Source organism: Psammomys obesus, unplaced genomic scaffold, assembly GCF_907164565.1.
Source record: "Psammomys obesus unplaced genomic scaffold, mPsaObe1.curated_primary_1811, whole genome shotgun sequence".
Classification (NCBI taxonomy): domain Eukaryota; kingdom Metazoa; phylum Chordata; class Mammalia; order Rodentia; family Muridae; genus Psammomys; species Psammomys obesus.
Genome location: NW_026593286.1, coordinates 40,800,343 through 40,824,299, shown reverse-complemented (window position 1 = coordinate 40,824,299; position 23,957 = coordinate 40,800,343). Strand labels below are relative to the sequence as shown.

Below are 23,957 nucleotides of genomic sequence, written 5' to 3'. Positions count from 1 at the left end.
TTAATTCAGAGGACTGAAAATGAGCCGGTATGCTGTTCTCTGGAAGGACACGACTGCTGAGATGAACTTACAGAGTCTTTCTTTGACAGGGCAAATATATGGACATTGAATTCGACTTTAAAGGCGACCCGCTGGGAGGGGTGATAAGCAACTGTGAGTATTTTACTTGGCTCTTTATAAAGCACTTGAGAGTAATAAAACAAGCTTTTAAAATTTAAATACAGTGTCTTGAAGAGGTGGGAAGAACTGTATTTACTTTTCTAAAAAATTTTAACCATTGCATTGCAGATTGCTTTATTAGATAATATAAGATATATATGTAAAGACACATATGTAAACATACATACACATTTTTTTTTTTTTTTTTTTTTATGAGAGAGAACCTTACTGTCTCACCCAAACAGGCTCCAAAACTTATGTATCATTATGGCTGGCTAAATACTGTTAAAGATCAATTTATTATTACCGTTGGAGAACTGTTTAGAAATCTACTGAAGTATTTCTACTAATTATATTTATATCTCACAAGTTGTTAAGCTAATCTAGTATGAAAGAATATCCTCCAAGGGTGATTTTCCTTAACAAAATACATCCTGTGGTTAAGGTAAAACCTAAGGAACTTATTAACTGATTTTGTGGTGCTAATATAGAACCCAGGGCCTCACACACACTGGGCAAGTATACTGACCATTAAACCTAAAATAGAAATAGTTGATTTTTTTAATTTTTACTTTTTTTTTTGTTGTTTGTTGGAGACAGGGTTTCTCTGTGTAGCCCGGCTATCCTGAAATTCGATCTGTAAACCATGCTGGCCCCAAACTCAGAGATCCTTTTACCTCTCAAGTCTTGGGATTAATGGTGTGTACCACCAGTGCCCAGCTGAATAGCTGATTTTAAATTTATAGCTTTTTAAAGGAGGCATTTATTTAATACAGTGAGCAGACCTTTACTTCATAGCTATTTTGAGAAATGTGACCTCTCTTCCAGGATATCTAGATAATGGAAATATAGTACAGCTGTTAGTAAAATGTGGAATCATTAGCTCCTTCTCAGTGTGACTGGAGTAAGGAGATGATCAGGACTGGCTGAGGGCTGCTCAGGAGCTCCAGGCCCAGGGTTTGTGGACTGTCTAGAGCGAGCCGTGGCAGCTTAGCTGGTGTGCCCCCATTGCCTTGGAGCTACTGCCCTGATGTTTCATCTTTCGATTTCAAATGTCATTTGTTTGGAAATTAACATAACACAGGGGTGTATGTGCCCCAGCCGTCGTCTTGCTGTCCTCTTGAATGCTCTGGATGTTCTTAGGATCACAGTACCAGACCTCCCATTGCCCATTCACCCCAGAGTGCTACAGGTACTGTTAGAATAAAAATGAATATAAGTCTAGACAAGATAAGAAAATGATAGGCTGTGTAAAGTGTTCAGAACGCCTTCATTGGTTTGTTGCAGTAATGGCATTCCTTTTTCTTAAAAAAAAAAAAAAATTAAAAGATTTTTAAATTAGAGCCAGGCAGTGGTGGCACATACCTTTTATCTCAGGACTTGGGAGGCAGAGACAAGCAGATCTCTGTAAGTTCAAGGCCAGTCTTGGTTTACAGAGTGCGTTCCAGGACAGCCAAGGTTACACAAAAAAGCCCCGTCTCGAAAAAACAAAAGCAACAACAACAAAATTTTAAATTACGTATATGTGTTATGTCTGTGTCTGTACATGTGAGTGCAGGTGCTAGTGGAGGCCAGGAGAGGGCGTTGGATCCCTTAGAGCTGGAGTTACAGGTTGCTGGGAGCTGCCTCATGTGTGTGCTGGGAAACTAACTTGGATCCTCTGGAAGAGCAGCAAGCACTTTTAACCACTGAGCCATCTCTGCATCACCAGCGTTCCTTTTTCAAGTGAAATATTTTCCTGAATCTGAGATGCAAAGTGGAGTGAAAAAAGGGGCAGGTAGCCCATAGCCCTTAAGCCCCAGGTATTCGTGAGCTCTTCCTTATCAGCCCTAGGGTCAGAGGAGTGCTATGCAGAAATTGCAGTTTTAAGTAATTTGAGCATACTATATAGCCAAATTTGTGGGGTATGTTGGCGGGAGGGAAGGGAAAGGTGGAGGAGAAGGAAGAGCGAGAGAATGAGAACACAAATATATACTGTGGGTGCTCATAAATGTATGGAGGCCAGAGATCAATGTCAGTGTCTTCTTCATTCGCTTTCCAGTATTTTCTGAAGTGAAATCTCTCACTGAAAGAAAAATCAGGCTTGACCGCTGGCTAGAATGTCCCCAGGTTCGTACCTCTGTCTCCGCAGTGGTATTACAGGCACATGTCATGGAGCACAGTGTGTAGCGAGCACTTTATCAACTGAGCTATCTTCCAGGCCCCAAGTAGCTGAATTTTAAAACACGAAATTTTCATCACAGTTGACAGACAGGGCTGCCGTTTTCTCATCTTTGGAATAATGGGAGCGAATTAGGTGAATTCTGCGCTTCTTCCCATTTCAGCTCTTCGCAGTTCTTACATGATTTAACTTCTCGCTTGGGTCGGTCTCACTATATACTTTGGTGTGCTATCCATTGTGATTGCACATATTTGTAAGAATGTATCATTATAAGGGAAGTGCCTTGAAGGGAAAGTTCTAATATGCAGCGAAATTGGATAGAATACTGCAACTTAGACTGCACAATTATATGCCAAATATGGAAGCAAAGTTTTCATGTAGCACGGATATGCTGTAACCAGAAGCAAATGCTTGTGATCCCTACCAGACTGCCGGGGCAGACTCCTGCGTGTGCCCGGCAGCTGATGAGGGCTGCCTGGGAAAGGGGCTGACTGAGTTTAAGACCACCATTTTCAGGAATGGTTAATTTTAATTTGGCAAACTATCCATAATCTTTTAGCACTTTCTTTTTATAAGGCAAATTAACTCTAGTTATCACATTATTAACACTAGTTACTACGTTAAGTAGTCATTACGTTGATGGTAGCAGTAGGTTCATCCTTTCATCACAGAACTTGCAGCTGAACATTCTAGAATGATTTAATCAGTACCGTTCTTGAGGATTCTATGAAGATAATTAGAAGTGATTTTGGATCTGAAATTTAAGTGCAAGTTTTAAACAAAAATCTCTCCCTGATGCAAGAATCAGAAGATTCTTACTGGATCCGTGGAGAATAAATACTAAACGCTTCTTTTCCATTAAGATTAGTAGGTCTGTGTGAATGAATTTCATATGGTCCTGGTTACTGTTTGTTCCCACAAGAAAATTGTATTGAAATTTGTGAAGTGGGAACACCCTGGTACTTTTAGAGTATCCTTTGCTTTAGCGAAGAAAGGCATGCATTAGTGGTGGGACAGGAAACTTAAACCCCGTATGGACGGGGCTGACTCCTGGTGGCCAGAGCTGCTGAGCTGACCTCACTGCATGCACAGCAATGGCTGAATCCCCTGGGGAGACCATGACAAGTTAGGTTCTTGCAGCTTGGAAAAGAGCACAGGCTTTGCTGCTTTGTAGAAGATATACATTGCTTCCTGCCCCAGTAACCACTAGTAAAGGCACAAATTGTTATCGGCTAAAATTATTACCCTGAGAGAGCTGCAAGGGCCCTCCAGACAGTTGTATTCATGGGAAGTGGAAAACACAGGCCGGCAACTCAGCTCCCTCCTTCTAAAGAGGTAGAAAGTTTAAGTCTGGAACTTGAAAGTTGCAGATCCCGAGGGTGGTGCCGCCAGGAAGGAGGAGTAGTTAAGATGGAAGGTGGCATCTGCTCCCTTTAGTAGAGAAGCTAGAATACGGAAGTGACCTGGAGCCCACATCTCCGGCTGGCCAAGGCTTGTTGGTCACATTCTTGTCACTTGTTTTCAAAGATTTTTGTACCCTAATGCTACGAACTGTAACCTTCGAGAAACCAGTTTTTTTTTTTTCTTCTTCTTCTTCTTCTTCTTCTTCTTTCTCCTCCTCCTCCACCACCTCCTTCTCTTCCTTCTTCTCTTCCTTTTCCTCCTCCTCCTGCTTTTAATACTCCCAGGTACTTTCTTAAATCTGTGGTGATTGGAAGCAATTAAACTGGAACAATATGATATAAATCTCCAGGGTATTTATCTGCTCAAAGAATAGCCAGAGAGGCACCTGCTCTGCAAATAGTTTCTAATTTCAAGTGAACCATGTTATATGTAAAGTAAGGTGAAAACTCTGGCTCCTGCACCCCGTTTGGGTATCAGGAGCCTCACATGACGACCTGGAGAGATGCAGGCAGCCCTGGTTGCCCCGTTTCATCTTTTGGGGCATATACTGCATGAGCACAACACGTACCTGTTTGTCACATGATCTGTGGTATTTATACAAAGACAGTAAGTCACTGAAGTTCTCTGATCTTCTGCATCTCATCCTTGAAGTGAAAATAATAGTGTTGGGCTTGGTGAGGCTCAGTTATTTGTTAGCTCTGATTGTTTGTTGTGGTGCCTGGCACCTAGGAAACGCTAATCAATGTTTATTTTCCACTATTCAGTACTGATTTGGTCATAGTCTATAGCCTTTTACCAATACATACTCTATAGGCACAAAGACCGCCATCTACTGCCGAAGACCCAACAACCAAGACACACATGCCCATCATGCACGAACACGCACACAATGAATATCACATGTAAATATATGCGTTTGAAAAATTGAAGAAGCAGAGCTCCACATTTAGTGTATAATTTTATCTGTATATTTGGCTGTTTGGTAACACTGGGGGTTGAATTTATGACCTCCTGTTTATGTACTCCACCACCAGGCCGTATCCCCCTTCTCTTACTGTTTTACGTGCTCGCCCACTACGGAAGACAGCATGGGGGGTCATTCCCAGTGCCTTCTCAGATTGGCGCTCAGGTTTCCAAACATGCTGCCTTGCTTGCACCTCTTCCTAGTGATCCATCGCACGGCCCAACAATTTTATTGTAACAGCCACAACTGGATAGCTTTTCAGGAATGGCCACCATAAATTCTCATTCTGTGTCCACACACTTGGGTTGTCCCGTTCTCATTGACTCAGGGCTTGATCATGAGGTTTGCTGCATGTCAGTGGAATACTTACCAAGGAGACACGAGCCAGGCTTGGAAACACTGGAGTTCACTTCTTGCTGTTTCTGGAGTCTCTCTTCACTCTGGTGTGTGCCAGCCCACAGGCCTCTTTTGGGGACAGAAGACGGGCATGAAATGAGCTGCTCAATATGTATTTGGGGACATTGCCTCTCAGTTGTCACCCAGAGACTGAGAGCAAGCCCTGGGCTGATCAGCCTCATTGGGTTCCGACCAGAATTACTCAGGGCTTTTCACTACTAAGATTTTTTTAATTAATTTTTTTCTTTTTTCTTTATTACAATTTATTCATTTTGTATCCCAGCTGTTGTTCCCTCCCTCGTCCCCTCCCAATTCTACCCTCTCTCCCTCTTTTCCTCCAATGTCCCTTCCCCAGTACTCCTCCCCTTCCATCTGACCCTAGCCTATCAGGTCTCATCAGGACTGGCTGCATTGTCTTCCTCTGTGGCCTGGTGATGCTGCTCCTCTTTCAAGGGGAGGTGATCAAAGAACCAGCCACTGAGTTCATGTCAGAGACAGCCCCTGTTCCCCTTACTAGGGTACCCACTTGGACACTAAGCTTCCATGGGCTACATCTGTGCAGAGGTTCTAGGTTATCTCCATGCATGATCCTTGGTTGGAGTATCAGTCTCAGAAAAAACCCCTGTGCCCAGAATTATTGGTTCTGTTGTTCTCCTTGTAGAGCTCCAGTCCCCTCCAGGTCTTTCTATCTCTCTGTTCTTTCATAAGATTCCCTGCACTCTGCCCAAAGTTTGGCTATGAGTCTCAGCATCTGCTTTAATACCCTGCTGGGTAGAGTCTTTTAGAGGCCCTCTGTGTTAGGCTCCTTGTTCCTTGTTTTTACCCTCTTCCGATATCTATCCCATTTGCCTTTTTGAATGAAGATTGAGCATCTTGCCCAGGGTACTCCTTCTTGCTTATCTTCTGTAGGTGTACAGGTTTTAGTAGGATTTTCCTATATTATATGTCTAATATCCACTTATATGTGAGTGTATACCTTGTGTGTCTTTCTGATTCTGGGATACTTTACAGTGCTTTCTTTTTTTTATTTTTAAATTTTTTATTATTTTCTTCATAATTTATTCATTATATATCCTGATTGAAGCCCTCTCCCTCAATTCCTCGAGTCCCACCCTCCTTTCCTCCTCTCATCCCCTTTTCCTGGTCCACTGAAAGGGGGAGTTCTCGACTATTGCCATCTGCCCATAGCTTACTAAGTCTCATCAGGACTGCCTGGATCCTCTTCCTCCGTGGTCAGAATTATGTCTTTACCTTTGAATGGACATTCAGAAAAGTCCTTAACATATTTACTTATAAGGAAAACACCTGAGCATTATCCAACAACTCTGAGGAGTGTGCATGCCTTACCAACAGTTGTGCTGTATTAAACATGATTTGCTTATCTGAACCAATGAGATTATGGAATTAAGCGTACTTATTAAGATTCTTAGAAATAGAGCTTATTTATTACCTCTTCCATAAATGTAATTTATTTTGTGTGTATATATATTTGTATGTGTGTAAGAGAATATACTGTCATATTCGCGTGTGTGAAAGAACACATATGTGTAGCTAGATGTGCTTTTGCTTGTGTATGTGTATGGAGAACAAATGTCAACTATGTTTATAATTTTTTAAAAGTTGTCCTCAGTGCTTTTGAGACAGCTTTTCTTTTTAATTTTTTTAATTTATTTTTTACTTTTAAGATTTTTTTATTATTATCATTTGTTACATTTTTTTTCAATTTGTATTCCTACTGTGGCCTCCTCTCTCATCTCCTCCCAATCCTATCCTCTTCTCCCTGTGCCCCTCCCCTCGTCCAGTGATAGAGGAGGTTCTCCTCCCTTTTTATTTGAACTTAGCCTATCAGGTCTCATCAGAACTGGTTGCATTGTCTTCCTCTGTGGCCTGGAAGGCTGCACCCCGCCAGGGGAAGGAGATCAGAGAGCCTACAGTGCTTTCTTAACAGTCCAAACCAACACATTATAGACATTTTTGGACAAGTGAGAAATAGGCATATAGGAATCCAACTAGAAAAGAGTTCTGTTGCAGTTAAAGGTAAGGTTGAAGAGAGTAGCTTCTGGGTTGTCACCTGGACACTTAGGTGTGCTAGTAACCCTCTGGCAGTTGGAAGTGAGGAAGCCATCATTGGCACTGCCTGTCCATGGCACCTTTCTGTGACCATCGCCTCGTCTGTCTTGTGAACTGTCTGGATTGAAGAGCACAGCCATCACGTATGTAGTAGGGAGACCCCGGAAGAGTGCAGGCCATGTGCTGCACCTCATCCCTAGACCTTGCCGTGCAGTTGCCCCTCCTGCCTGGGGCCGAGGGTGATGAAGGAGCTAGGTGAGCTAGGCAGTTCCTCTGGGAAGCTCCTCCCCCTGAGAGAAGTATGAAGGCAGAGACAATGAGCTGGCCCTCCATGAGAGGTAGAGGTGCAACCATGCTTTTGATTCCTTTTCTTACACCTCTTCTGATTTCATGGTACAGTTTTCTTCCTGCCGCTGTGTGTTGTCTCCCTTGTGGCATTGTTTAACCTCTATGTGCTACATTCTTGCTGTTGTAGGAAATGGAACATGGTTTTACTCTTTTTACATTGTGAGAGATTTGTAGCTTTGTTCTTTTATGTAATATCTTTGATTTTATTGGTGGCAAGGCATTGATTAGGAGTGAAACTGCCTAATTCAATACATTCTCAAGGAAACTGATCTGACTTTTTTCTTGACACAATAGGCATGAGATGGATTTGAAGAACTCTATAGATGAATCAATCAATCATCAAGTTCCTGGTAGCAGGTAGATAAGTACCTGCCAGTAAATAGTGTCTACTTTCAGTCTGTCTCCTTTTGGGCCACAAATAATTTTTTTTTTAATTAGGGTAGCATATTATCTTGTTTGTAAAACTAGGCTGGGCTTTATTCAGATACTGATTTTTTTTCCCCTATGTGTATATGTGGTCATGTGTGTGTGTTTGTGTGTGTACATGTGCATGTGGAAATATAAAGTTGATACCAGGAATCATCCTCAATTGTTCTTCACTGTGTTCATAGAGACAGGGTCCCTCAGCCCCTCAGTATGGCCAGTCCCATGCTCAGCTGCCCTGGGCCCTCTGCCTTCTTATCACAAGCAGTGTACCATGCCCACCCGACTTTTATGTGAGTCCTGGAAATCCAGTCTCCAGTCTTCACATTTCTTAAAGGATTGTATTGATTTAAAATCTATGTCCCTAAGAGATGAGTTAACCCATGGTCGTATTTAAGATTTTCTAGTGAAACCATGAGTTCTGCTCAGTAATTCCTGGTTATTTTGTAGTTGAAGGAGAGGCATGTAATTATTTAAGACAAGGAGAAAAATGGTTAAAATGGAATAATAATGATAGCTTCTTACATTGCAGGGACATCCTGGTTGAATGAGCCTTTTGCCTTAATGACCAGGCCTAAGTGAGTTAGATGAAACTTGAGATGTTTTCCCGCCGTGTTCATCTGGAACCACCGGAGGGAGAGTGTAGGGCTTCTGGGGCAGTCAACATTTTAGTCATGGGCTTTTGGCATGTCCCAGTCCCACTTGTAGAACTGAGACAAAGGTGATCCTTCCGAAAGCCTCCGTGGAGAGCGTGACCACTTCTCATTCTTGTTTCCTCTTTTTGATACTTTTTCTTGACCTGACCATAGTAGTGACCATTGATGAGATCTAATTATTTCGTTAACTTCTAAACACTCGGTGGTTTGGATGGACAGCTGGTCTTCATGTTTCCCTCCTATCCATCTGGACAGTCACTGGAGGGGAGGGACAGCAACTGCTTCAGTGGAGGTGAGGAGGCCACGGAGGACAGTGCCTGCGGCCTCTGCTGGTCCATCAGCATGGGGAGAGGGATTGTTATAAAACAAAGATACTTTTCCCAAGTAATGTAGTCCTTTTGTGACGCCCCAGGGTAATGACATTTTTTTCTTCTTCCTCACCCTTTCATTAATTTTACTCATTTTAATTCTGTTTCCTATTTTAAAAAGGCCTCATCTTCCAGCAAGTGCAATCATGGTATTTTATTTTATTTTTTTATAATTTGCCTAGGAAAGGTGTTCGAAGACATGAGCAGGCACATGAACATCTATGAATTAGCTGTTAATTTTTCAAAATTAGAAAGCCCCTGAAGTGAAGACCCGATCCTTTGTATCAGTGGTCAGTTGATGGTGGGCTGGCCAGGAGAGCAGGCCCCAATGTTTCTTTGTCCCCATTGTTTCTTCTTCATGGCTTAATTATCTCTGTATAATGTGAATTTATGTTGAACTTTATGTCTTGAGATGCAGTTGTGTTGGGCTATCTGGAGATTCGCACATGCTCTACTTTTCCAGTTATTACTGGCATCTAGAAATAACTTCTCTGAATTGCCCTAGCCGAGGCCCAGCGAGTGCTGGCAGTTGTTCCGCAGGCAGGAGAGTGCTGGTGGTTGTGTTTTCACTTCATTCAGGGCACATTGAAGTAAATTAGCGTGGTCAGGTGAGAAGTCCCTACAGTGAATTGTGTTTATAGTCTCAACTTTGAGTAATTATTTGATACGGCTCCATGCTGTTTGCTCGTTGGTACATGCACATTCAGCACGGAGCACCAGCGGGGAGAAGTTTCAAGCATTAGTAAATTATTTGGGGGCAAACATCTCCGCTAATTACTTTTCTACCTGGAAGCTTATGACTCAAGTGAAAAGTCATAAAGAAACCGAAATGGGCTCTGGGGTAATAGAGTAAGCACTGTACGTAGTAAAACCTTCACCTGCTTTGTAATAAAAGCCTCCTCATTTTGTGAGGGAGTGGCTGAGTGAATTCATGGATTTCATAGAAAGTCGGCGTTTTTCTGAACGCTTAAGTGTTTTACATTCGTTTATTTTTACTTCCCCTGAAAAAATTACAGAGCCTAACTGTGAGCCCCAGTAAGCAAAGCTCTGGGGTCACATTCTGTCAGTGTGAGGTGAGCCTCAGAGGAGGCACTCAGAGCCGCATGTGATAACAAATGGAAAGGAGATTGAGATTCTGCCTCTACTTCCCTTTCGCACCTTTCCTTTTAAACACATGCACTGTGAGTCATGTTTGAATGTGGCTATCATTACTGACCATACCAGTACATGCGTGGGTCAGGTACATTCAGTCAGCATCCTTTGTCACATACTGGGCTTTAACTCAGTGATGGTAAGGGCAGCGAATCCGACAGCCATTGCTGTTTCTGCATTCCCTACTGCCGGAACATTTTCCGAGGGGCCAGGGGCCAGGCTAAGCAGTGTGTTAGAGTTGCACAGCGTGGCCACTGTGTCACACGCTCTCTGAAGGTTTTACTTTATATCTTGAGCATGAAAAATGATGTGTAAGTGCTGCCATGCAGGTTTGTCCCTGTGACTGAGGTGCCATTGCTAGGCAAGAAGAAGCAGGCTGGGGAGGTGCCCAGTGCTTATGGGATGTGCCAGGGCTTTTTAGAGATCTAAAAAGTGCCTGGAGATCTCAGTTCCTCTGCCTTCCTCACTCCCACTTTCTCAGTCATAAGCAACTTGTCATCTCTCGGGGGGGGGGGGGGGCGGCATGCACGCACTATGGTGCCGGCGTAGAGGTCAGAAGGTGATTTCAGGTGTTGGTTCTCTTGTACTTTGTTTGAGGCAGGGGATTGTATTCACTGATGCACTGCCAGGTAGCTGACTCCTGACAGTACCAGGTAGCTGACTCCTGAGGTTTTGGGGATTCTCCTGGCTCCTTCCATCTCACCGGAGATGTACTGCCACATCTGGTTTTACGTGGGTTCCCGATATCCGAACTCAGGTCCACATACATGCTTGGCAAGTGCTTTATCCACTGAGCCAGCTCCCCAGACGTCAACTTGACGTGCCACCTGAAAAGACTTTGTGTTGGTTTGTGTGGCACAGTCACTGACTTGTAAGCCAAGGAGGAAGAAAGCCTTCATGCTTACTCATTCCTGAATAGTTCCTGGTGCTTAGGGTGTGAATGCTGATGATCCCACTCAAGGAATTTGTATGTGAATGGACAAGGCTGAATACTGCCCTTGTTTGTATTTCCCACGTAGTCAGTCAGTTACTTTCTTCTGGGCGTGGCTACTTCCTTTCAGGATTAGCTTGTCAGTGAAGACTCCGCCCCCGAGTTCTTTGTTCTAGAATTGTGCAGTATTGTTAAGGTCTCTTGGAAGTTTGACTGCTTGATAAGTAAAACCACACTATATTTTTACCCATTTATTTTTTCTGCACAAATATTGTTAATTGTTTGAAATTCATTTCTTTAGACAGGATGAATATTGCACACTTAAGTTTTCTTTCTCTTAAGTTTTTTTCTCTTAAGTTGCTGATTGGTGCGTTTCACTTTCTACCTACCCCCCTCCCCCTTTTTTCTAAATGTCAGGTCTTCATTATTCTTCACCCACAGTTTGGGGTCATTCAAGTTTCGAGACTGTTGGAAATGAACATAAAATATCTGTAATATCTCATTTCTAATATTTCTGTGCTGAAATATTTTTTCTTTTTCCGATTGGCTTAGTCTTTCATCCCATCTCCTCATTCTTATTAACAACCTCGTGTATTTAGAACACACTGGATTTTCCATTCACCGTAGCTGTGTTATTAAAGTCTCCCCACCCTGTATCCTCAAGTGCCTCTTGTAGATGCCACAAATACAAATGGAAACCATCAGTGAAAATTCTTTGGGAGCCTTCATGGTGCTCTTTTAACCCCACACCCATTAAATAATATTTGGACTTCAACATGGTTAGGCCTGAGTGTGCTAGTAACATCAGTAAAGAGAACTGATGGTTTAAAGTGTCCTTGCTCTAGCGGCCTAGAGCTAGAAGTGTAAATCTGTGAGGAGACATATTCTAGTTAAGATTAGCCTTTACCACCAGAGCTCAGACCCTCTTTTCTGTCTCTGGTGACTTAGCAGGATTCTAGGCAGGAGGAGACTGCTGTCTGTAATTCGGTCATGATGTTATTATTCTTTTCATTTCTGGGTAAAAGTGTGAAAACTTGATGGGAACTTGAGTTTAAGAGATGGAATACCACAAAATCCTAAAACTTGGAGATTTAGAAAATGCACTCCAGTTCTCGAAGAAGTGGTGGACATATGTGGAGCCTGGAAGGTACAGCTGGGTGGATGGTCTGACGTCTGCCCCGAGTTCCCAGATACCCCTGCCTGCATGATGCCTGCATCATGGTCAGCATGATGCCTTGATGATGACCTACAAAACCAGACGCTATCCGAGAAGTGCTTGCCGTAGGGAACCTTGCAGCTGTAATCTTAGCATTGTAATTACTACGTGGGTCTGAATGGATGCAACTTCAGTGCTTTCATTTGTAACATTTCGTTTTAAAGACTTTATAATATGACCATTAAAAAGGATATTAGTATCAAAAGCTATTATCTTGAGTGGACTTGTTGGATGTAACTGCTTAATTCGGTGATTCAGTTGGTTTTAGTTGAGTTGTGCTGCTTTTTCAAAGTAGAATTTAAAATATAGCTTCTTTTATTGTTTTATTTTATTAGTATAAAACCAATGTAGTATATAAAAGCAAGCATGATTTGAAGGAAAATGAATTCTGTACAATTTAATTTTGTTTGTTTTTTCTTTTTAGATCTGCTAGAGAAATCCCGTGTTGTCAAGCAGCCGAGAGGTGAAAGAAACTTCCACGTGTTCTATCAGCTGCTGTCCGGGGCCTCCGAGGAGCTCCTCCGTAAGCCGTGTTTCTGCATCTGCTTTTCGTTGTCAGAGCGTTTTCTGCAGCGTTCTCTACAGCACCCCTTGCGTGTGTTTTCCCTGTAGATAGTTTCACTTCGTCTTGTTCTGGCTGCTTCTGCCACACCCCAGCATTTCCTTCATATTTCTGTATCTCACCAGGGACCAAGTCCTGCGCCTCAGATGTGTTAAGCCTTATAGTCAGGGGAGGGCCTCTCACAAGTCTGAAATCAAAACTGCCACACACACAGGAAGGCTCTACAATTGTGTATGAATGTTCTCAGGATTTAAGAGGCGTGGGGAATGGTGAGGGCTAGAAGGCTCAGTGGATGAAAGCCCTTCCTTCAAGCCTGACAACCCGAGTTCCACACCGGAACCCACGTGATGTAAGGAGAGCACCAAATTCCATGACCTCTACCCCACAAACGCATGTATATGCACTCATACATGTGCTTGCATGATACAAACACATATATACACACTCATTCATGTACAGTAGGAGTTCACAAGAAAATTATTCATCATTCAGTAGTTCAAACAGGAAGAGCTACAGAAGGTCAGTCACACTCCGGGAGTGTGTCAGGAACACTCTTGTGTTCGCTATTTTTCTTTTTTCTGTGACAGAATGCGCAGGGAGAAGCGGCGTAGGAGAGGAAAGGCTGATTTGCCTCACAGGATACAGGGGTGGCAGCGAAGGGTGGTGGCAGCAGTGTTTGCACTGGAGGGGTGGGGCAGAGAGGCTGCTCACCCCTGAGCCGACTGGGAGCTCAGAGAGGTGGGTACTGGGGTTCACCAGGCTCACGCTGGGCCCCAGGGATGGGTGCTGCCCACATTCCCACTGTGTCTTCTCTCTATTAAATCTCCCTCAAAACATCTAACATTTGTCTCTCAGGGGCTTCTAACTTCAGTTGACACTGAAAATTAACCTTGTTCACCATGCCCTCTAACACCCAGTGTTTGCACATCAAAGCCTGTTAGCAAAGTGCTGAACAGGGGAAAGGGGAAAGGAATGCTCTGAAATCTAGCCTTGCACTCCACTGATGTCAATTCCGGTGCCCACACAGGGCACAGAGCCATCAGAGCTTGTGCCATGTCCTGCCGTCTTCCGGGATGTATCACTCCGGAATAATTCGTAGGAGTCCAAAGCCAGTTAATATGAAGGACGTTCCCCACGCCCTTGTGCTTATTCATCCTTAGTGACACCTTTTCCCAGCAGCGGTTACAAAGGTGGGTTTAGGAGAACACAGCTACTGATGTTTGTGCATCAGTTCTCTTGGCTGACGTGATACATCATACAAAGGACGTTTTATCTGAAGGGAAGAAAACAAAATCGTGAAGAGGAGTACATTTGTTGAAATGACTTATCCATTTGTGTGCATGACTCAACAGGCAAGCTTAAACTCGAGCGGGATTTCAGCAGATACAACTACCTGAGTCTGGACTCTGCCAAAGTTAACGGTGTGGATGACGCCGCCAACTTCAGGACTGTGAGGGTGAGCCTTCGTTACACTTTAAACCAGCCGGAGCTGCTGACAGTTCAGTTTTCTCTACATTATAATTTATGCTCCCCAAGGTTTCAGACACGTCCAAGAATTCACTATGTTTTTATTACACTAACTTGACAATTGCAGAAGGTTTTGAAAGCCATGTTTACTAGGGCGTGCTGTTTGACCATTTATGAAAAGGAGCCTTCATCTATTGTCCTGGGACTTGACTCTCAGTGTGTATTGAAATTCTAAAGTATTTTTATAGCCAAAGTTAATTTCCAAATGTGAAAACTGCCCTTGGGTCCTGTTAGGTCGAAAGTATTTTTAGGCAGAAAATCCTGTTTTTAAGATTTAGAAAATGATGTACACAGAAGAATCCACATTCCTCATTCATTAGGAAAGAAGCGGTTTTTACATAACACTTTCTTTTTGTCTTTCTGTGCCATGCACTTTCAGAATTGCTCCCATCATGACATTATGGTAACTGGGATTTACTCTCAAGTGAGACAGCTGGGGCTGTGGGGAGGAGGGGGAGGAGGTGAAGCCAGATTGGCACCCGCTAATGTCGAAGCTGAATGAAGAGGATGTGGGGCCCTTCCCTTGTTGTTGCTGTTTGTGTGTCTGTTTGAAAGTGTCCATAATAGAAAGTGTACGTTACTCGCACTGCTGTGTGGACTTGTCACACACATACAGGAAGTGATTATGCCAGCTGTTCCCAGGAAGAGTGCCATTGTGTAGCACCATATAAACACCCGCATCTGGAAGCAATGGTCTGGATACGATTTTATTTAAGACTGGAGCCCAAGGCCAGCTCTGTTACCACTTTGCCTGGCACATAGTTGGCACTCCGTGCTCATTTGTGAATGAATGGATGTCCGCTGAACCCTTTGGGGCACCTCACCTTTGCAGGGCGCTGTTTTTCTCTTATGTGAAATAAGCAAGATTGTTTCTGTCTCTGGAGGCTGTAGATGAAACATCTTGTTTGGTTTTGTTCCTAGAAGCAGAAGCCCAGTGGGGGAGGGGCAGGGGGGAAGCCATCTCTGGACAGCAGCTGGTTGATTGAAAAGGAGAAGGGGAGCTCAGCTCTCAGCCTCCTCCTCTCCTCTGTCTTCCTGTCTGTGTACCAGACTCTGCCAGAAGGGTGCACAGTGCCTAAAAGACAGTTTGGAACCACTGAGCAAGATAATTGCTTTGTGCTTTTAATTGTTTTTTTTTTTAACCCCAGAAATGAATTTATTATTATTTATTAAATTTCATTATTTCTTAAAACAAGCAAACAGTGACAACAGAGCAAAAACAAGTATAGAATGATAGAAAAACAGGTGCTTTTCTCCTCTAGAATGCCATGCAGATCGTGGGCTTCATGGATCACGAGGCTGAGTCTGTCCTGGAGGTAGTAGCAGCTGTTTTGAAACTGGGGAACATCGAGTTCAAGCCCGAATCACGAGTGAACGGTTTGGATGAAAGCAAAATCAAAGATAAAAATGGTAAGTCAGTGGAGAAGCAGCTTGGCTTGGGGAGCTTTCTTTGAACGTCTGCCCAGTTTCTAATCTAGAAAGCAAACCTTGGACTGCTCTTAGGTTTGAAAAAACTGACTAGTGAAACTAAGCAGAGATACCATTGCAGTGAAGTTCTCACTCTTCGAATCCATACATGTTTATTCTCTTGAGTGTGATTTAGAAAGACCAGCCAAGGACTTGATCGTGGGCATCCTACAGAGTCACTGTTTGTGTCTGTCTTCCTCTGCTCTCCGACAGAGTTAAAAGAAATCTGTGAGCTCACCAGCATTGACCAGTTGGTTCTAGAAAGAGCATTCAGTTTCCGAACAGTTGAAGCGAAGCAGGAGAAGGTTTCCACCACACTGAACGTGGCTCAGGTGGGTGCGCTGTCCCATGCAGAGGAAAGCAGTTCTTAAGTGATAGCTTTATGGGAAATGTGATTGTACAGCTTGTGACCTCATGGTCGGCCTCTATACCTCATACTGTTCTAGGCATTGTGTGGTGAGCAGGAAAGTAGATACAAGGAGTTAGTGTAACAAAGCTTATGTTTTGCCGTGCTGAGGGCTACTGTACCAGGCTCACACTTTAAATTCCTAAGCCTGGTCCTAAGCCTGTCTCTCCAAGGCTGCTCACCTGGGTGGCATATCTTAGCTGAAGGCCAGGTCCAGTCTAACAGAAGTGAGTTGAGGGTCAGGATCCTGGGGAGAGCCTCCAGCCGCAGGCCAGATGCACGTAGCCTCTCTCCAGAGGTGCAGAACAGAGCATTGCTCTTGACCTCTGCTTATACGATGTCCAGTGGGCATCATGGGGTTCTAGGACTGTGTCTGGTTATCTTGAGTGAGTGATGTCACTGACTTCTGGTTATCAGGTGCAGCCTTAAGTGTAGTGGGGATCCCAACTAAGCAATTTTTACATGTCAAAAAGGAAGTTTTTACTGTATTGGAAACACTAAGAAAAATTAAACAGATAAGGTTCTCTGTCCCTGGGGAGCTGAAAATTAGGGTGTGTGTGTAGTGGGGGTTGTTGGCTAATAGTCAGTAGATATGGTAAATAATCCAGCAGGCAGCAGGGGCTAAGTGCACAATGATAAAGAGAGAGTAGAGCCAAATAAGGAAGGTTGATGGCTCTAGAATCAGGAAGGAAGGTCATTCAGAGGGCAGAGTGATCTGGGAACCACCAGGAGCATCCAGCAGAGATGGGCATGAGCTGTCACATGTTTAAAAGGCTCCTTCTGGCTGGCTGTAAAGAAAAGAGCCTAAGGGAAGCAGGGAGAACAAGGGCAGTTGAGCGGAGCACTCACTAATCCAGAGCCAGATGGTTGCACTGGAACCAGGGGGTGTGGCCCTGCTGGATCTGTTTTGAAAGTAGAGGCAGCCGCGTTGCTGATGGCTTAGTGCACGGATAAGGGGAGTGATGGTGATCCGTTCCGTGGTTTAGGAGAGTAGGTAGACAGGGGAAACCCAAGTGATCCAAGTGGACTCTCTTCCATCCGTGTTGTACTCCCCCTGTCCTTCACACTGAGGCCAGAGGGGTCTTCCTACAGGAATCTGGGCTGCTTTTCAGATGTGTATAGTATTTAAGTGGGCTTGGTGTACACCCTTTGTTCTACGAGTTTGACATTTTTCTACCTATCAGTGCTGACCACTGGGCTGGAATTAAATAGCTTACTTAATGCTTCTCACTCAGGCCTGTTTCATTTACTCGACTGTATCTTCTGCTCTCACCCTCTTGCAAGTAGCCATGGGGTTGTGTTGGAACCATTGCATGGTCACAGCCACCGTAAGACCGCATGGTAGAGTCCACGCAGCCCTTCCATTCCTTTCTGCGGCTGTGGAAATGCTTTGCCATATGGAGACTTGGATTGTAGCAGCCCTTTCCTCACTGGAACTTCTGTGCTTTTCTTCTAAATGATTGCTTCTGCTGTCAGATCTGTCTGAGCTAGCTGATTCTTCAGATAGTTAGCAACTGCCTTCATTGAGAAGCTGTTGAAAACATGTGGAGTACAAGTCCCAACAGGAACGTATTAGAGAAACTGAGACTTAAGAAAAGCTTTGAGGTGAGATAAGAGGAGTTAGACGAGAAAGAATGGACAAAATGGTATTTCAAAAAGAAAAGACAAGTTTGGAGCTTGAGGATCAGGCTTAGCCTGGCTTGGCTCAGTGGTAGGTTTGGGTCAGGATTCAGAACATGGCTGGGAAGGCCAAGTTGGGCTTAGAGAATGTGTGCAAGTGGTTCTCAGACTTGGACACTTATCAAAGTTACCTGGGTGGCATGGATTTTTTTTTTGGTTTTTAGTTTTTTTCTGTTTGTTTGTTTACTGTGCCTCCAGAGAGGTGGGTTCTGTGGTAGGGGAAGGCTGCAGAGTTTGGGGTTCTGAGACAAGCAGAGGTGCTGCTGCTGCTGCAGTGTCATATGTAGAGAGCCATCAGATCTGGACATTCTCAACAGCCAGAGGAGCTGTTATATGTGAAGTCATGCCAAAGCCGGTGTTTGAGGAGCCCCGTGGGCATCTGTGGATTTGGGATCTGCTTTTATGGTGTTTGCCTCTTGCTTTTTATTCATCCTCTTAAAACCAGACCCAGTTACCTCTTAGTTGATAAGGTTGTTTGAGTTACCTTTTATCACTTGGTAAAACTTCGCCACATTTTTTTAAACCTTTGTCATGAAAGATTGTCCTGAACCCCTCAGGCATGGGGGTGGGTGGCTGGGGTGGGTGGCAGCTGCCTTTTAATGTTGTTGGCAGTGTCTGGGAGCTTTTCTGTGCGAGGCAGTTTATTCTGTTAACTTTTACTCATAGTTGCAACCTTAGGTTCTGTAACATCTTTATTGCCCTCCTGCCTCATTTTCTCCTAAAGGATTAGATCTTTCTACAGACCTGATGACTAATAATAAGATGATGGAAACTTGAGACAGTCTCTCGTCCAGTGTCTACTAGGTAATTCTTTCCTTAGCCTCCAGGGCCCACTGTAATCTGACCCTAGCTACTTGTGACATATTTGTGATAGTTGCTTCTGAGTTTTGTAAGAGTCTTGTTTATTTTTACTTGGTGTCTTTCCTCTTGCTCGCCATCATCTATATAACATTGCTCATTCCTTCTGCCCATCTGTGGGGTTCATAGAATTGTACTCCATCCACAGAGATTTTTCTGATGAGCTAAGCTCCCTGGCCTCCTCTTCTCTGTGCTCTGGCTCTTACCTTCCCTGTGATGGGGACCTTTGTGTTAAGGTGGCCTTGCTCTCCTGCAGGCTCCCCAGCTGTGTTCAGCCTCACCTCTCTTAGTTAGCACTTCCCATCCCAGGCCGTGCTCTCCATATTGGCCACTTTAGAAGTAGATTCTACCAGGGCTTTCTTCTGCGTGCTTCAGGTAGCTGCAGAAAATCACGTTTTCATACCCTTGGTGTCTCCCCTCATTTCCACACGTCACAGTAGTGATCCTTAACTGGGAAGCCACATCCCTGCCCTTTCTGCTTCCTAGGTTACCAGAGTAGAGAAGAGAGTACAGGACTTAATTCAGGTTCCACAAGTTTCAGGTTCAGAACATGACTAGCAGTCCATGGGGCCAGGTACTGCTTCACAGGCAGATTGTGTTTGAGCACTGTATATTTTGGCTTAATTTTGATTCTTTTAAAATTTAGAGTTTGTGCACCTTTGACCTAGAATCCATCTTCCAGACCCATTGCTTCCCATTCATTTCTGTCACAGTCTAAAAGCATTTGAATTTTCTGACTTCTGAAATAGAAGAGAAATGCTGGCTGTAAGTTACCTCAAGAACTAGGAACAACGCTTGAGAAACGTGCTGCTGTCACCAGTTCCGCTGTATATTTATCGGAAGACTGCTTTGCCAGGATCAGAGGGTGGGGAGTGGTGACTTTAAGATGAGAAAGGCTTATTTGCAAGTAAGAGGTGTGTAGAGATGACTTGAATTCACCAAAGAGAAAGGGATAGCTCAGATGTCCTAATGCAATTGTGTGCAAACCCTCCACACTTCTGGGGCACTTGAGTCACCTATTTTATGAGTGTGAAAACCTACAGGGAGGGTGTAACAAAGGAGATAAGCATCTCATTCCCCTTTGACTGCACACTCAGTTTTAGGAACATGCGTTTCTACTATGGAGTCTCAGTATGACCACAGACTCTTTCCTCCTTCCTTTTTCTTCTCTTTCCCTTTCCTCCGCTCTCCTTCCCCATCCCTTTCCCCTCCTTTTCTCCTTTCGTCCTTTCTCCTTATCTCCTCTTCCCTTCTCCCTGCCCTTCTTCCTTCCCTCTTTCCAGTTTCCAGCAAATGTTCTAGTTTTATTTCGTATTCCTGGTTTCCATGTCTCCAAGACAAGCAGGAAGGAGTTAGTGTTAACTCGAAAGTGTCTAGTGAAGTGAAAGTGCTCTAGTCTCACCAGGCCAGTGGGTGTGTCCTAAAACTGCTATACTTGGTCTTAGAAAAAAAAAAAAAAAAAAGCAACAAATATCCCACAGTCTAACAAGATGTGTTCTTTATAAAATCTTTCACTTGTACCAGTTTAACAATCACTCCTGGCTCACTACATAGAATCCACACAGTACACACAAGTGGCAGGTGTTTTCTAAAAGCAGTGGAGGGTGCCTCTTCTCCCAAGGACAGTTCCTCCTGGGCCTCTGACGATGGGCTCCTTAAACTCATCATTAAGTATCCAGTATATTCAGGGTCATTAGGTTCTCCTGTCAAAGCCGCATTCTCCACCCAGCCTCCAGATTCTGGACCATTAACATAGATTGTGTTAATAACATAACCTAGATATTTGAGTGTTACTAAGTTTTTAAATTTAGAGTACCATCTTTTGATTTTCTAGTTTGTTTGTTTGTTTTGTATTTCATAAGAACTCTGTAACATTACATTCCTACTTGCGGTTGAGGAATATTTTGAACCTTATTGATATGGGGTGCAGAGGGGAAGGAATGCATGCCAACACTGCAGGTGTGGGTCACAGGGCAGAGGACAGTTCACTTCCCTCCTTCCTGCCTGGTGGTAGACCTCGCCCCTGAACCATCTCACTGCCCCTACCTTTTAGGGATGTTATTTCCCGCCACAGCTCTTTGTAAAGTGTCCTCTACTTCTTTCACTCTTTTATCAATTATACTTTCTCTTTTTATACCTTCAATTAAAGAACTGGGTTTGTAACTAAAAAGAAGTTTATAGACTGCTTTATTCTGTGGTATTTCATTTCCTTTTCCCTCTCTGTGTGTGGTAGGGAGTGGCTACTGTATTGAGGATACAATGTGTCAATTTCTTTCCTATAACAAGTGTTTAGTTGCTCAATTCTGCAATGGTTCTTCTATAATAACTGTAATACATCTCTTTCATGAGTGTTTATTTTTTTATTCTTGGTATTCAGTTCGGGTTTTCCTTTGTTCTGTAACACTAGAATGAATATTTTTGTGGCAAAAAACTTCTGTAGTATTTGGAACGAATTTTCTGGGATGCAAAAGCATAGGCTGGGTGAAAAGTTGGCCTAATTCTCTTAAAGTTTGACTACTCATCCAGTGTATAATAAAAGTTGCCCCAAAGAGAAATTTGAAATAGTCTAAATATTTTTAAAGTGTTTGAAATATGTTATAGAAATTAAGCATCGTAGCAGTCATTAGTATTAATTTTTTTGTCCTTCTTAATAGGCTTATTATGCCCGAGATGCCCTCGCTAAAAACCTCTACAGCAGATTGTTTTCATGGCTGGTAAATCGCATCAATGAAAGCATTAAGGTACTAAATCTCCGTAAGACAGTATTTGTAATAAACAAATGGTATTCACAGTGTAAACATAGTATTAAAGAAGCTTAGTTGTATAATCAAATATTTAAGTCTTTAAATGTGATGCCTCGCAGCGGATCGATCTTGCGTTAAGGTTGAAGTTCGCCAGGGGTTTTGTTTCTCTCCCTTTACCTTGTACCCTGGGTCTCAGTGATGATGAGACTGGTTTTGTGGTCCTGGCAGAGTAGTTAGTTTCCTGAGTAGCTGCACTCACTTCACTGAAAAGATCGCTTTTTCTTCCAGATACTAATATGTTCTTCATTAAAATGAGGATATTGATCAAGGTGACCACAAAAAGCTTTGTGTTTGGTCAGAGTCAGCAAATTCTTGCTTAGTGAAATGAGGCCCCACCAGGACCTTTGGTGGCTATGTCATTATTGCTAAGGACCCTGCACCAGGACCCTTATGTCCTGAGTGTGTAACGGAATAACTGAATTATTGTTCTAGTTCAAGACAGCTTGTGTAAGTCTGTGCCTCCTGTCTGCTCACGATGTTATATTATCTCTGCATTAACTTATTAACTTGAAATATTTTTTAAAGGCACAAACCAAAGTGAGAAAGAAGGTCATGGGTGTTCTGGACATTTATGGCTTTGAAATATTTGAGGTAAGTTTGTTTTTTAATTAGTACTACCATTATTAAAGTGGAAGAGTTAGAAATGAATCACATCATACGGGCAAACCATTGTAAATAAGTCTTCTTTTAATATACTAGCAATCTCTGTGCAAGTACAGTCACAGGTGCGTGCGTGTGCCGAGCCACCATCTGGACACTTTATCAAGGTCACTTCTGAAATTTCTACTGCCTGCCATGTTACATACACTGGTGCCTGTGGCCATCCACTTGTTAGTAGACTGTTTAAAAACACCAGGGGTGGGGAAGCTGGACCCTTCCATAGCCTGAATAGAGTTGGCTGAATGAGTTTCAGGGGTCAGAGTTGGGATCCCATGTCTCATTCAGTCTCATCCAGGCCATGCCCTGCTGTGAGCTTACAGCAATAAACTCCACAGCAGAATTCAGAATGAGCTTGCTTGCTGCAAATTAAATGGTTAAATATTATAGCTCAGCCTAGCATGGTGGCACGTGTCTTTAATCCCAGCACTTGGGAGGCAGAGCCAGGCAGATGTGAGTTCGAGGACATCCTGGTCTACAGAGTGACGTTCAAGCCAGCCAGACCGAGAAACTTTGTCCCAAAAAACAAACAAGCAAAAAACATCATACTTGTATACAGTTTCCTAAATTTGACTTTTAGGGACAGTTTGGAGTAGTGTTCTAGTTTGGTTTAAGGAAATGAGTTTATTCACAACCTCCTTTCTTAATTATCACCCACAGTACATCTACGGCCAAGAACAGAGAACAATGAATGCACGCTACTGCTCCGCTTGCTTTCTCTTAAACAGTTCAGAATCCCCTGCCTAGGGAATGGCATCATCTGAAGTGGGCAGGCCCTCCCACCTTGATTAACATAGCCATGGCGTCTTCCGCAGACACGCCCATCCACAGGACAACCCAATATAGGCAGTCCCTTATGGAAGCTCCCTTCCCAGGGGACTCTGTGTGGTGTAAAGTTGACAATCAAAATTAACCATTGCAGCCCTATAAAATCATTAAGAGTTAATTTTTCTTCCCCACGAAATGGGTGCTTTTTAAAAATAAAACATTAACTCAAGAAGGCAGAAATCTCTTACGATTAAGAGGAAAGTGATAAGCACAATTTTTAATAAGACCCCTTTACTGGGTGCAAGTGGATGAATGGATTTAAAAAACAGGCTGGCAAGATGGCTTAGCTGCGTGCTGCCAGGAAATGGAGACCGGAGAACTGGAACTGGCTGTGTAGACCAGGCTGGCCTCAACTTACAAGGTTCTGCCTGCCTCTCACTCTCAGTTGCCAGTTATAGCCATGTTCCACTGTGCACATTTGCTATTTTGCTTTTTTTTTTTCATTCTTAGTTCCTGAAGAGAAGTAATATTTGTGTATTGTAATTGTTTTCTCATTTTCCTGTTTAAATCTCCTCAGTTTAATCTTCAGCCATCTTGACATTTAATTTTTTTTATTTTTATAAACATTCATGTGGATGCATTTAGAATGAAAATTTGACTCAATAATTTTAGATACTTCTATTTTTTATTCAAAATTGTAAAGTTTCTATTTTTTTTTCTTTTAATAAATTATTCACATATCTTTCTCAGATACAACCTATACTTTCTTACATTCTGAGCAATATTAAGACAAATGGAGATGTCAGTTTTAGCCACAGAAAGCCTAGCTAATTAAGAATTTAATACCACCACAAGCTGAAGGGGGAGGAGTCAGTGTAAACACAGTATTCAAAATCCTTATCAGTGCAGAATGAGTGCTTCTGTGTTTCTGCACGGTAAAACTGGCAGAGTGTAAGCTGAACTCTGCCTTGGTTCTTTTG

At 43.1% G+C, this 23,957-nt stretch overlaps 1 protein-coding gene across 6 annotated transcripts in view; it reads left to right on the top strand.

The window, feature by feature from the left end:
- Nucleotides 1-23,957, top strand: part of Myo1b (myosin IB) — a 158,385-nt gene that overhangs the window by 95,029 nt on the left and 39,399 nt on the right. For all 6 annotated transcript variants that reach the window (XM_055616442.1, XM_055616441.1, XM_055616440.1 and 3 more), the window contains 7 exons: nucleotides 90-153; nucleotides 12,673-12,771; nucleotides 14,163-14,266; nucleotides 15,600-15,747; nucleotides 16,018-16,136; nucleotides 21,403-21,489; nucleotides 22,078-22,143. In XM_055616442.1, the coding sequence (XP_055472417.1) occupies nucleotides 90-153; nucleotides 12,673-12,771; nucleotides 14,163-14,266; nucleotides 15,600-15,747; nucleotides 16,018-16,136; nucleotides 21,403-21,489; nucleotides 22,078-22,143 (687 nt within the window). The remainder of the gene's footprint in view (nucleotides 1-89; nucleotides 154-12,672; nucleotides 12,772-14,162; nucleotides 14,267-15,599; nucleotides 15,748-16,017; nucleotides 16,137-21,402; nucleotides 21,490-22,077; nucleotides 22,144-23,957) is intronic.